Below are 14,538 nucleotides of genomic sequence, written 5' to 3' on the forward strand. Positions count from 1 at the left end.
AAAAAAAATCTTACCATGTTATAGGTGAAACCGCGTTATATCGAACTTGCTTTGATCCACCGGAGCGCACAGCCCCGCCCCGCCCGGAGCTCTGCTTTACCGCGTTATAGCCAAATTCGTGTTATATCAGGGTAGAGGTGTACTACTCCAGGGTTCATTTAACCCGATTACCCAAAATTTGTGGTTAGAAATGCATCAACATAAAATAGCTTAGTCACAAAAAGACTAATAAGTAAAACAGTTCAGCTATTTCACCAAGTATCACTAATCAAAGTTACACTTGGAGAAACAACTGTTGGACTCCAAAAAGAGCCTTTTTGGTCACAGGTTCAGAAAGTAATGTATAACCATTAAGCAATATATTTTCTTTGAGTTTCAAGTTTTGGTAGGAAAAAAAGTTGTGTTTTTTTTTTAAACTAGAACCAAAGTGACTTTATAATTTAATAGTCTGACTTGGTTTAGTCCAAAGGACAACAAAATTAAACGTATCATGTTACCCAAGTTTGCTATAGAAAGTTACTACCTGATAAAACTTAGCAATAGCAAGAAAGCAGAATTATTCACTACAAAGATAATTTTAAGCATTATTTCTCCTTCTTTACTATGCTAAAGAAGAGATAAGCAGTCATAACTTTAGCCAGGAAGTAGTAGCTCTGGATTTAAGTTAAGTGTGTCCTTTCACACTAGATGAATCATGACCTTACCTGGTTACTTTTGATAATGAAATGACTTCTGATCCACTATGGCCTGGTTGACCACAGAATGATGTGTTTTTTTTAATGCACAACTCTGGATTATTGAGATGATGAAAGAGTTGGCAAGATACAGCAACAATCCCATTCAAATATAATCTCAAAGATTTTTCACAACAGTGATGACTATGGTTCAGTGGTACTTTCTTTGCTGTATAGCTGTACATACCATGAACAGAGCACACTAATTCTTCCACATCAAATTGTTCTACCAGGAAGTAGTAGTCATTGTTACCAGCCAGTATCCAGATTGTGAACAAGAATTGCAGTAGCAAGACTTATCTCATCGTTTAACACTTATCCAGTTATGGATAGCAAAAACAGTAGTGCCCGGCCACCTGTAGGTATCTTAGCTTGTCACTGTCAGTCCACTCAGCTACAGAAGAAGCCTACTAGTGGGTACAGCTGGACTTGACACAGAATCTTGTCTTCTAGCAATGATTTGAAGACATAAGCCTCATTTACTTCCTCTCATCTCCTAAGACTGCTCCACTTCATGAGCATTTCTACCCTGCTTGCTTTCTAAGATCACAATGAAGAAGTTCACAAGGCAAGAGGTTGTAGCAGCCTGAACTGCCATTCTTGTGATGAAGAATTCCCATAGTCTGGTGCTAGCAGAGAATTTTGTCTTTTCTGTAAGAAATATTGGAATCCTAGGCAGACAAAGGTGCATACTGAAAAATAATCTATGAAACTTGTTGCCAGTGTAACCCAGGCCTGCTTGGTGTGGTGCTCTGTTCCCCTTCAGTGGCATCTAGTCCATCTAGAGATTGAGGAGTCTGCTACAGCTTTAGCCAATAGCCATGTGGCTTTTAGCTCATGTAGTAGAGACTTATACACTAAGCTTCAGAGATCCCAGGTTTAATCCTGCCAGCAATACAAGCGGGGTCTCATCCAGGATATCAACCGGGAAGTCTCTGAAGCCTGGGACATGCTTCCTCAGTTAGGGGAAATATGTAACCCAGGCAAGCTTGGTGTGGAACTCTGCCCCCCTCTGGTGACACCTAGACCACCTAGAGCAGTGGTTTTCAAACTTTTTGTATTGGGGACCCCTTTCACACAGCAAGCCTATGAGTATGACCCCCCCCTTATAAGTTAAAAATGGGGGAGATAATGTAATCCAGTGGGGACTTGGGGCTCTCAGCCCCAGGGAGCTGACAGCTTGCGACCGCCATGTAACTACCTTGTGATCCCCTGAGGCGTCATGAGCCCAAGTTTGAGAATCCCTCATCTAGAGATTGAGGAGTTTGCTACAGCCTTAGCTAATAGCTACGTGGCTTTTAGCTCATGCAATGGGGCTCATGCACTAAGCTTCAAAGGCCCGAAGTTTGATCCCATCCGACGACAGCCAGGGTCTGTCGGCATTACCCCAGTAGCGGTTGAGAGAATATGTACGTGTTCAGCAATAGTCTCATTTTTATCAAGTATGAGAGAAGGCACTGCGATCCAGAAAAGGCAACATTGTTATTTGAACTACACTGTAGATTAATAAAATATTGTGTTTAGTTTTAAGCATGGATTTGTCAAGAACAAATTGTGTCAAACAAACCTGACAGATTTCTTTGACAGGGTAACAAGCCTTGTGGATTGGGGCAGGGAGGAAAAGTGGTAGATGTGATGTATCTTGACTTTAGTAAGGCTTTTGATACGGTCTTGCATGACCTTCTCATAAACTAGGGAAATACAACCTAGATGGAGCTACCGTAAGGTGGGTGCATAACTGGTTGGAAAACCATTCCCAGAAAGTAGTTATCAGTGGTTCTTAGTCACGCTGGAAGGGCATATCAAGTGGGGTCCCGCTGGGATAAGTTCTGGTTCTGATTTAGATAATGTCATAGAGAGTACACTTATCAAATTTGCAGACAATCCCAATCTGGTAGGGAGTGCAAGTGCTTTGGAGGATATCATTAAAATTCAAAATGATCTGGACAAATTGGAGAAATGGTCTGAAGTAAATAGGATGAAATTCAAAAGGACAAATGCAAAGTACTCCACTTAGGAAGGAACAATCAGCTGCACATACACAAAATGGGAAATGACAACCTACAAAGGAGTACTGCAAAAAGGGATCTGGGGGTCATACCAGATCACAAGCGATACATAAAGTTAACAGTGTAACACCGTTGCGAAAAAAGCAAACATTCTGGGATGTATTAGCAGGAGTGTTGTAAACAAGACACAAGAAGTAATTCTTCCACTCTACTCCACACTGATTAGACCTCAACTGGAATATTGTGTCCAATTCTGGGCACCACATTTCAGGAAAGACGTGGACAAATGGGAGAAAGTCCAGAAGAGAGCAACAAAAATGACTAAAAGTCTAGAAAACATGACCTATGAGGGCAGATTCTAAAAATGGTGTTTGTTTAGTCTGGGAGAAGAGAAGAGAAGGGACATAACAGTTTTCAAGTACATAAAAGGTTGTCACAAGGATGAGGGAGATAAATTGTTCTCGTTAACCTCTGAAGATAGGACAACCAGCAATGGGCTTAAATTGCAGCAAGGACGGTTTAGGTTGGACATTAGGAAAAACTTCCTAATTGTCAGGGTGGCTAAGCACTGGAATAAATTGCCTAGGGAGGCTGTGTAATCTTGGTCATTGGAGATTTTTAAGAGCAGGTTAGACAAACACCTGCCAGGGATGGTCTGGACTAGATGACCTCTCGAGGTCACTTCCAGGCTTATGATTGTTTTCTCCACCTCATTAAAGTCAAAAGCTCACTCTGCCCATCTTTATATCATGATTTTTACTTTCATACTGTTCCCCCCCCTTTAAATACTCTCATTAGTGTAAAGTTTTCACAAGCGCTTAAGTGATTTAGACTCCTAAGTAACTTTTGAAAATGGGATATAGGTGCTTTTAGAAATTGTACCACTAGTTAACAGTCAAATCCTAGTGCCTTTTGAGCACTCCTACTCTAGTTTGAATGAAAGCTGAAGCACAAGGCCTGAAGTGTCATTTTATGGGATTCATTTGCCAATCTGCTGAAACAGTTGATGCTCTTGATGGCCAGTCTCCAAGAGGGTAGATAAACTATTTTTTATAGAACATTACAGAAATATTTAACTAAAATTAGCAAACATCAAATTTAGAGTTCTAAAAATAAATTTGTTTCAAGTTATAACTTGTTTTACAACCTCAAATTTAAGCCTTAAAATTTGCTTAAATTAATATAATTTTAAAAATATGCTGTATCAATCAGCTGAGTTAGAGGGTTGCCCCCATTTTGTATATATTTTAAAAAGAAGCACCCTTTATCTTTTGATATCAATTCAAACTTTCAGTTTTGGTTGTGCAGAAAAGATTTTGCCATTATTTTTGGTTTCAATTTATATAGTAGGTGCAGAGAGAGTATTTCCCTTCATTTGTACTAGTTCATTCAAAGTTAAGAAACTGATTGAGTGTTGAAAAAGCAGGAAAGCTTGTTTTCTTCTGCCAATCTATGACTTAAAACCAGGTGGGAGAGGATAAGCTCTACTACTTCTAAGAACTTGAAGGACATGGGGCCAGATTTTCAAAAATATTTAGGCACCTCAAGATGCAGATAGGCACTTAAAAAGGCTAGCCTATGTGCATCTTTCGGCGCATAAGTACCTTAGAAAATCTGGCCCATAGTGACCAGAAAAAGTCAATTCATTAACTACAGTTAATACATAGTTTAATAAGTCCATTTTTAAAATGTAAGATGTATTTTGAATAATTTTTCTTCTCTTCTGTATCCAGTATAATTACTGTAGCGTTGTTAAAAAAAAAAAAAAAGACCAATTTTTAAATACTTTTTCTATACATTTTTAACTGAATTCCAGTTTTCATCCAATCATAGGTTGACACAAATCTAGAATAAAAAGGCATGTAGTAAAGAAATATCATATACCTTTTCAACAAAAACTTTAAAATTAAGAATTAGAATAAGTGTATGTTAATGTTTATTTCATAAATAAATGTGTATAGACCTAGTGTATCCTCCTAGCTAGCACCAACTTTAGTTAGAAGGCTATATTTGGTTTCATCAACATATTTAATCATCATACCAAAGAATGGGAATGAACCTTCTAGGTAAGGTACAATTGCAAAATAAGTTTAAAAATCAATGTTTCCTTCTTGCTGATTTAAATTATGATAAAAATTGCGGTTTTAATCACTGATTTAAATCAATCCACACTGGTCTCAGAGAAACCTTTATCTTTACTACGGGAATTTTGGTAGTGGTAAAACAAGTATTAGATCATTTAAGAGAGTTACCATAACCAAAATTAAATTTCTATAACATTTACAACCCCTCAAACGATAAATATAATTAAATCAGGTGAAAGACTAATCCATGAAAACATTTTGAACAAGATACTATATCTAAGACACTGGGTTCCAAAATTTGTAATACAGAAGAATTACAGAAAGTAGTGACTTCAAATAAGAAAAGATGAGCTGTCAGATTTAGCCTTAAATTTGACATGTTTATCAAAATTAATTTCTTATGGAGACGCTTTTTTAATACATGTCCATTTAAACTTGATTTCATGCTTGTCTTCAAAAACAGAAATATTCTAATATACAATGACCTACCAAACGGTTTTCATCAAATACTTCAAAAAGAAGCCTGTGCTGCTGAGGATTAACCTAGGAAAGAGGAAGAGATTAACAGTTATTAGTTAGTCAAGGTATTTGGAAAGCTGCAGTATTTGTTTTTGCTAAGCAAATATTCTAAGCTTAAACAGGAAGCGGTAGACGGGTCACCCAAACCTGGCACTAAAAGGACAATTCCTTATAAAATGTTTAATTATTTCTAAATTAATTTGAACTTTTAGTAAGATTAGTATCAATGCTAACACAAACCTTGTGCATTTTATAGATTCACAGAATTTAAAACCAGAAGAGAGCCTTAAATAACAATCTGACCTCCTGTATATTACAGGCCAAAATATTTCACTGTTATTCTTGTATTGAGCCCAATAATTTGTGTTTCACTAAAGAATATCCTCCAGAAAGACATCCAGTCTTGATTTGATGACAAGGAATAGAGAATCAAACACTGCCCCTAGCAGTTTGTTCCAATTTTCCAGTTTATTCATCACGGTTAAAAATTGTGCCTAATTTCTAATTTCATTTTGTCTGGCTTCAGTCAGGCATTGGTTCTTGATGCCTCTCTTTATTGTGTTTAAAGAAAATGATTGACAGTTCTACACAATTAAGTTCAGTACATAATATTTGAGACTGAACAGTCATTGTTCTGAAGAAATCATTTGACAAGTTGTTGCTAAAAACTACAATGTTCTAAGTCAAAACAGAAAAGTGCTTGAGTGGAGATGTGATACAACTCAGAAAGGCAAATGAATTCTTAGAGGAATGAAGCTTATTTTACACTTCACTTTATTCCACATAAGGTTGCCTGCTTTCATCCACAGCAAAACAAATGCTGCAGGAACCAAGGTGCTCAAAGAAATCTAACATATTTGATCAAAGTGTCACAACTAAGTTTTTAAACAGAAAAAAGTAGCCTGCCACCCAGGAGTACTCTCACTCTGGTATCTGTATCAACACCCTTGTACAAGGTAATCAAGCATGTGATTTTACCGAAGTGGAAGAGTAGCTTTGTGCCCAGAACAGTGGTATTTGGAACTGTATGAGTAATCATCCAAAGAAAGAATAGCCAATCGCTGTAGAGAGCAATTATATGAATTTGAAGATATTTGAATCCTGTTTCTACACACAGTGGATAAAAAAAAAAATCTTGAGATACTCAAAGAATGCTATCTAATCCATTCTCTCCCTGTCCTCTCTTTACTTCTCCTTATTCATTTAAGTCTTTACTTTATTACTGTGACTCCCATCCTATCGTGTTATGTGCATGTAGTATTGTCTGGTCTTGCAGTTTTAACAAGTTGTAAAATTGCAGAATTCTATTGGAAATCCTGCAGCGTGCACAATTTTTGGAACATCTACAGTCATTAACCCTTTTGTATTTTTCATTATAAAAACAATTGAAAAAAAGATTACAAGAGTGCTCTCCTTAACCTGCTGTATCACATAGCAGCTAAATCCTGCAAATAATACTGCATGAAGGTATTGCCATAAATCCAGGTAGCAGCATTCTCTCTATGGAGATATTTAAGACATGTAGTAGAAGATGCCTCAGAGGTGGTACAACATGCTCATCTCCTTTTTGGTACAGTAACTCCTCACTTAACGTTGTAGTTATGTTCCTGAAAAACGCAACTTTAAGCGAAACAATGTTAAGCGAATCCAATTTCCCCATAAGAATTAATGTAAATGTGGGAGTTAGGTTCCAGGGAAATTTTTTTTCACCTGACAAAAGACTATATCAGGAGTAGGCCATCTGTGGCATGCATGCCGAAGGTGGCACGCGAGCTGATTTTCAGTGTCACTCACACTGCCCAGGGTCCTGGCCACCGGTCCGGAGGGATCTGCATTTTAATTTAATTTTAAATGAAACTTCTTAAACATTTTAAAAACCTTATTTACTTTACATACAACAATAGTTTAGTTATATATTATAGACTTCTAGAAAGAGACCTTCTAAAAACGTTAAAATGTATTACTGGCACACGAAACCTTAAATTAGAGTGAATAAATGAAGACTCGGCGCACCATTTCTGAAAGGTTGCTGACCCCGGACTATATATAGCACACACACACAGTATAAGTTTTAAACAAACAATTTAATTCTGGTACACAGTGATGATGATTGTGAAGCTTGGTTGAGGTGGAGGAGTCAGAAGGTGGGATATTTCACTTACTGCTAAATGATGAACTAGCAATTGGTTGAGCCCTCAAGGGTTAACTCTCTCACTCTAAAAGGCAGCAGGAATGGAGGGAGGGGGTATGTGTGAGAGAGATATGCGCATTTCCCCTTTAAGTACACTGCCTTCTTATTTAGATCAGCTTCCCAAGACCAGCTGCTGCAAGCTCCCTCATCCTGAGCCCTGGTGTCTTCCCCCCGCTCTATGGAAGATGGGATAAGCGGGGTGCAGGAGCAGGGGGAAGGGAGACACTGACATTAGCCCCCCCCTTCCTTCCCTCCCTCCCACACAGCAAGCAGGAGTCTCGGGGAGCAGCTCCAAGGCAGAGGGCAGGAGCAGCACATGGCAGTGGGGGGAGGGACAGCTGCAATTGCTATCCTGCTGGATGGCTGCAGCACAGGGAACTTAGGGGAGCAGGGAGCTGATAGGGGGGCTGCTGGTCCACCCTGGTTCCAAGCCCCCACCAGCTAGCTGCAACAGGCAGCTCTTCCTGCAAGCAGTAGACAAAGCAGGTGGCTGCTAAACAACGTTAGAAGGGAGCATTGCACAACTTTAAATGACCATGTTCCCTAACTGATCAGCAACGAAACGACGTTAACCAGGAAGACTTTAAGTGAGAAATTACTGTATCTGGATCCTTGCTAAATGACAGCAGTGATGGAGAGTCAGATCCACTTTGACAGTCTGAGCAGAAATGAGCAACCCTTAGTCTAGCATATGAAGGTCACTGATTTTCAAAATGGTTTAGTCCCATGAAGTAAATAACCCAGCCTCCCTAGGTAGCGAATATGGCTTGTGGTAAAATACCGTAGGTTAGAGGATTGATTTAATTAAAATTAGAAGCCACTTTTGGGAGAAGTTTACATAGGGTCAAGGATCATCCTTACCCTATAAGGATACAGCATAGAGTGTGTCACTGTGGGTCATCCATTAGTTCCTCTATCTTGTGAATTAACTAGGTGAGTTTACCACCAGGAACAGGGCCGGCGCCAAAAAGTGGTGCTCCAAATTTAAAAAAAAAAAAAAAAAAAAAAACAACAGCGTTCCTGGGCTGGGCTGCTGGCAGCACACTGACACGTGCGGCTCAGACTTCCTCTCCCAGCACAGCGGCCGCTCCACTTCTCCTGCCTCCCAGGCTTGCGGCACCAATCAGCTGTTTGGCGCCGCAAGCCTGGGAGGGGAGAATTAGAGTGGGGGCAGCATGCTTGGGGAGGAGGCAGAGCAGAGGTGAGCTGGAGTGGGGAGCTGCTGCACGGCTCCCCTGGGGGAGGGGGGAGAGCTGCTGTGGGGGCGGGGGGCACAGAGCTGCCGCAGGGCTGGGGGCGCAAGGTGGAAGTTTCGCTTAGGGCGCGAAACTTCCTTGCACCGGCCCTGACGAGGAATGCCCTCTTTTTCAATATATGGAGCTATTACCAGAATTTCCTTGTAATGTCAGTTTAAAAAGGAGCATGTCCCAGGATGGAGACTGCTCTTGAACAGGAGGTAAAACATAAACCAAGCCGTTTAAGTAGGAGGAAAGAATACAAGTGTCATGTACCAATGTATGACAGAAAAAATAAACTTTCAGAGATAAGGGGGAGATCCAATAGTCCAGGACAAATGGAATGGAAGACTGGTGAAGCTGAAATTCTTCATCTTTCCCCACTTCAGAATGAGTTTCTTGCAGAAGATCCTTGCTCTGAAGAAATTCAAAGAACTCTCTTGCAGAACAATAAAGAACACATTCATCCAGCAAGCATCCAGGCGGTCAGACTGGACCTCAAATTGAGTGGTAGAACCTGAGCTTGCTTCTGAGACAAAGAAATCTAGTAGGTTGGGCACAAGGGCTTGAAAATCCACTACTACATCCAGTAAATCAGTGTATTGGAATTGATGAGGCAAGGCTCGGGCTATGATCAAACCCTGGTTCCATCATGTCTCACTTTTTAACCAGGGGATAAAGCAGATGCACTCCTTTATGAATTGGCTCTTATCAGGCAGTCATCAAGGTAGGATGGCCATTACTACTGCTAGACTTTTCTGGGAGCTCTCGTGGTGCTGCAGAGTGCCCAAACTAGCTAGGTCATTCCCCCACACTGAAGCAGAGGTACTTTTGATTATCCAGGTGAAACAGCGCAGAAGTAATAATGAAACTGCCATACTGGATCAGTAGTGCAGTCCATTTAATCTACTGCCCTGTCCCCAGCAGGGGCTAGTACCATGTATTTCAGAGAAAGATGCAAGAAACCCTGTACTTACCAGATAACTTGGGGGCAGGTTAAGTTTTCTTGTAACCATTCCCCACCATCCAATAGTTAAAATTTGGCTTCTAAATCCTGATGCTTAAGGGTAAATCCCTGTCAAATCTCTAATACTATAAACTTGTATATTTGCTATACATTTAAAACTACAATTCTTTTTTGGAACTCCTGCAAAGCTCTTGACCTCTGATATTCTATGGCAATTAGTTCTACAGTTTAATTTTAGATTGTGAGAAAAATTGTAAAGTTAGTTTTGAATCTCCCACCTTTCAACTTAATCAATGTACCCTTGTTCTTGTGTTATAGCAAAAGGTGATCAGAAGTTCCTAGTCTACCTTTGTTCTACCCATTCATTATTGTGTCTGCTTTTGGGTCCAAACTTAATTATCTCAGCTCTGAGTTTTTCATTTCTTTAATTCCTCTCAATTCCATCTAATTCTGCTATGTTTTTGAGATGCAGCAGTCAGAATTCACAGTATTCTAAGTGAGGGCATACATTGATTTATAAGGTCATTATAAATTTCCATTTTGTTCTCCACCCTGATCTTTATGCATCTATTTGCTTTTTTGACTGCTGCTGCATATTGAACAAAGGTGTTCATTGTTCTAGTCACAGTGATGCTCAGATCTTTTTTCCTTAGGCAAATTGAATTTAGTATCAAGTAACATATACAAGTAATTTAAATTACTTCTTCCAATGTGCATTACTGTGCATGAAGGCACACAATTTCATTTAGCATGAAATTCACCTCGCCTGTTTACATCTCTGAAAACTCCACTCTTCTTTAGTCTTGACTAACCCCAAGCAGATGTGTTATCTCAAGTTATCTCCCAACTGCTCTCCCCTTTTCCAAAATAGAAAACCCAGTCTTGAAATGGAGCCTTGTCACACCACTTTAACATTTTGCCATGATGAAAACTGATAATTTATTCCAATGGTTTCCTGTCTTAACCATTTACTGACCCTTGACTATTAATATACTTCTCACTCCACGACTACTTAGTCTCTTTAGTAATCTCTTGCAAGGGTCATCAAGAGGCCTTTTGCAAGTCCAAATAAACGTCCTTTATCCACTAGTTTGACATTTTAAACCATTCTAAAAAAAGGTTAGTGATGTCCAATTTTTCCTTTGTAGAAGCTGTGCTGGTTAGTCCTAGAAAATAATGATCTTGTATGCATTCTATATTTTAGTTATTTCAACTAATATACCATGTACATGAGCAGGCTTACTTGTCTCAACTCTCAAGATCATTCCAAGCACTTTATTTCAAAGATACAGGTGTTACAGTTGTAACCCTCCCATCCTCTAGTACAGTAGTCTGTTCTAACAAGGCTGCATATTTTTTCAAAACAGCTAATCCATTTAATTCTTAAATTATTTCAGAAGTCTCTGAGATCGGTCACAAGGTCCAGATGGCATGATGCTTATTATGTCATCAATTTGTTCCAGCACCTCTTCTTTTGACACATCAAATCTCGAATAGTACCTCAACAACTCTCCTGCTCTAGTGAAGACCTCACCTCAAAACAGTTTCCTCAGCAATATCCTTATCTTCCCAGGTTTTTACCTTTTGGTGGTCCAGTGGGTCCACCAGCTCCCTCAAAAGCTTCCTTCTGAAATACTTACAGAATCTCTTATTTGTATTTATTTTTAGCTATTTACTCTGCAATATCTGCCTTGGGTCTCTTAATTTCCTTCTTACATATGGCCTCATGAAATGGTATCTGGAAGAGAGGATGGGGAAAGGCATGGCATGGCGCAAAAAAAGGATTCAGTACCCTTTTCTTATGGTCTACAGGACCCAATGACTTCTGTTTCTCTGCTTCCTCCCCACTCCCAATACTCACCCAATACTCAGGAAGCGCATCTTTCTGCATTTTTCCTCTAGAAACTTTATCAATATAACTCTATACAAGTGATCACAAATTCAATAGTTACATACTTTGTTTAAAGCTGATGGCTCAGTTATCAAGCTTATCTATCCATGTTTTTCAGGTGTTACCACTGCTACCAGTTCAATATAAAAAAAATGAATATGACTAAGCAATTCTTGTCAATATTTTGCTTTGAATTATCTAATTTACTTTGGAATAGATTTATCTTTTTAAATCCTGAATTGGAGTCCAAGTTAGGAGGAAAGTTAAAATTTTCTGCTTAAGTTGTTGCATGCCCTCTAGAGGCTGGTTTGGTGCATGTAAAAAGGATTAATAAGCCCTTTAAGAAAAAGTTAAATGTTAGATCTATTCCCCACCAAAAGTAATGCAGCTGCAGAACTACACAATTAGGAAGAGCAGTCTATTCAGTGTTTCAGAATATTAAAATTTCTTCAACTGAAAATCAGTGCTTAATAGCCCACCTCAAATAAATGCATCAGAAACAGACTAACTGGTTCTGTAGATAATATGAGCTATTTTTCTCATTCTGTAAATTTCTACCCAACCACAAAGAAAATTCGCTACAAGATGGTATTTTGCAGTACAACACAGCAAGTTGTGAAAGTATTTGTTTTAGTAGTATTACGTGCATATTAGTAGCACATATCTTGCATATTACATTGAAGAATGTAAAAAATATATAATCAAACTAATAAAGGCACTTACTCTAAACAAGAACTCTTCATTCCACTTTGGATTCAAGGTCTACAGATAAAGAGACAACATTTTGATTATACACAGTGTTCTGTACTATTGCCTTGCTTGAAGATCTGCATCTATTTCAGTTGATGTGACACTCTCTTAAGCATAAATAAGTTTTTAAACTTTGCTAGTTAAGATACAAGAAGTCATAGGCCAAAAACCAGGCCTCACGCTCTCCTTCAGTGTAGTGCAGAAGGGAGCCAACTCAAACAAATATTGCTAGATTCCGGCCGGTGCACATGGAAAAGGCGCAGAAAGAATGTCACTGTGACAGTTAGGGAGTGCATGTTAAGTTGGGGAACAGTGACTGCTGCATGCTCCCCTCTAAATCCAACTGATTTTCTATGTTAGTGGCTTTGAGGTTAGTGAGCTAAAAAAAAAAAAAAAACAAACAAAAAAAAAAAACTTCTACTTGCCCCTCTATGTGTCATAGAGGGATCAATAGCAGCATGGCTCTTCAGTGAGCTATGCTAGAGATGGAGGAAGGGAGAGAAAAGGTGAAGGCCCCATGATGGCACCAGGCCTCCCCATGAATGGCCTACTTTTGAGACTACACACCCCTTTTCCATTCCCTTCCATTAAGAAACATATTGAAATGAGAATTCCACAGCAATGCCACAGCTGAGCTGCAGAACTAAGAGAGTAAAGTATAGAATGTTCCCTTCCTTAGATTTCCCCAACTCTTACCCCCAAAGAGGTAGCGAGGAAATGCAGTCCTACTTATTCCAATCTTAGCTTTCTGCCTGGATTCTTGATAAAATAAGGGGGGGTGGAGAAGAGGTAAGTCTAACCTTTTTAATAGTTTTTGTTTGAACACTGGTAAAGATTCCATTCACTGGCTCATACACTGTCACTTTCACATAAGGATCACTGGAAAAAAAGAGCTGAAGTTAAAAAAAAAATCTCCAACAGTTGTCAGTATTATTCTTAATTAGTTTTTAAAATGTTGAAATGTAAGAATCTTCACAACTCCTGTTCATTTAAAGGCTAGAAGGGACTACTGTGATCATTGGTCTGACCACCTGTAGAATACAGTCCAAAGAACTTAATCAAAGTCATTCCTTTTGAACGAGATCCTGATTTAACAATTTACAGTAAGAGAATCCATCATGATCCTAAATTGCTCCAATGATTAATTACCTCCGCTGTTAAAAATGTACAGCTTATTTCCAGTCAAAATTTACCTAGCTTCAACCTCCAGCCATACCCTTATCTTCTAAATTATGAAATATTTGTTCCCCATATAGGTAATTATAGACAGTTATGAAGTCACCCCTTAGTCTTTTCTTTGTTAAACTGAACAGACAGAGCTCTGTAAGGTATGTTTTCTAATCCTTTAACTCTTGTGGTTCTTTTGAAAACCCTCCCCAGTTTATCAACATTCCTGAATTGTTGACCACTAAAACTGGGAACACGGTGTTACAGTAGCTGTCACACCAGTGCCAAATACAGAGATAAAATAATCTCTCCCCTCATACTCGAGATACCTATTTATGCATCTAAGGATCCCATTAGCCCTTTTGACCAGTATCCCACAGAGCTCGTGTTCAGCTGATTATCCACCATGACTCCCAAATCTTTTTTGGAGTGCTTTCCCAGGATAGTTCCCCATCTTGTAAATATGGCCTATATTCTTTGTTTCTAAATGTATGCATTTACATTTAGCCATATTAAAATGCATTTTGCTTGCTTGTACCAAGCTTACCAACCAATCCAGATTGTTCTGTATCAGTGACCTCTCCTCCTCATTATTTACACCACTCCAATTTGTGTCATCCGCAAACTTTAACAGCTATTTTGTGTTTTCTTCCAGGTCATTGATAAAAGCATTAAATAGCATAGGGTCAAGAACCAATCCCTGTGGGACCCCACTAACACCCCCTCTTCCATGATTTTCTGTTTACAATTACATATTAAGACCTATCAGTTAGCCACCATTTAACGTGTGCCTTGTTAATTTTGAACAGCTCTGCTTTTTTTTTTTAAATCAAAATGTGCCTTACAGAAGTCTAAATATATTACAGCATCACTATTACCTTTATCAACCAAACCTGAAATGTCATAACGAGATATCAGTTAGTTTGATAGGATCTATTTTTCATAAACACTTATTGAGTGGCATTAATTATACTGCCCTCCTTTAATGCTC

General features: G+C 38.9%; 1 protein-coding gene across 7 annotated transcripts in view; it reads right to left on the minus strand.

Annotated features, from left to right (window-relative positions):
- Positions 1–14,538, minus strand: part of NEDD4 (NEDD4 E3 ubiquitin protein ligase) — a 109,715-nt gene that overhangs the window by 73,765 nt on the left and 21,412 nt on the right. For all 7 annotated transcript variants that reach the window (XM_065559461.1, XM_005294234.4, XM_065559465.1 and 4 more), the window contains exons 3-5: positions 13,181–13,259; positions 12,354–12,392; positions 5,317–5,370 (exon numbers count right to left, since the gene is read on the minus strand). In XM_065559461.1, coding sequence (XP_065415533.1) covers positions 5,317–5,370; positions 12,354–12,392; positions 13,181–13,259 — 172 coding nt within the window. The remainder of the gene's footprint in view (positions 1–5,316; positions 5,371–12,353; positions 12,393–13,180; positions 13,260–14,538) is intronic.

This window comes from Chrysemys picta, chromosome 10 (genome assembly GCF_011386835.1).
Source record: "Chrysemys picta bellii isolate R12L10 chromosome 10, ASM1138683v2, whole genome shotgun sequence".
NCBI classification, from domain to species: domain Eukaryota; kingdom Metazoa; phylum Chordata; order Testudines; family Emydidae; genus Chrysemys; species Chrysemys picta.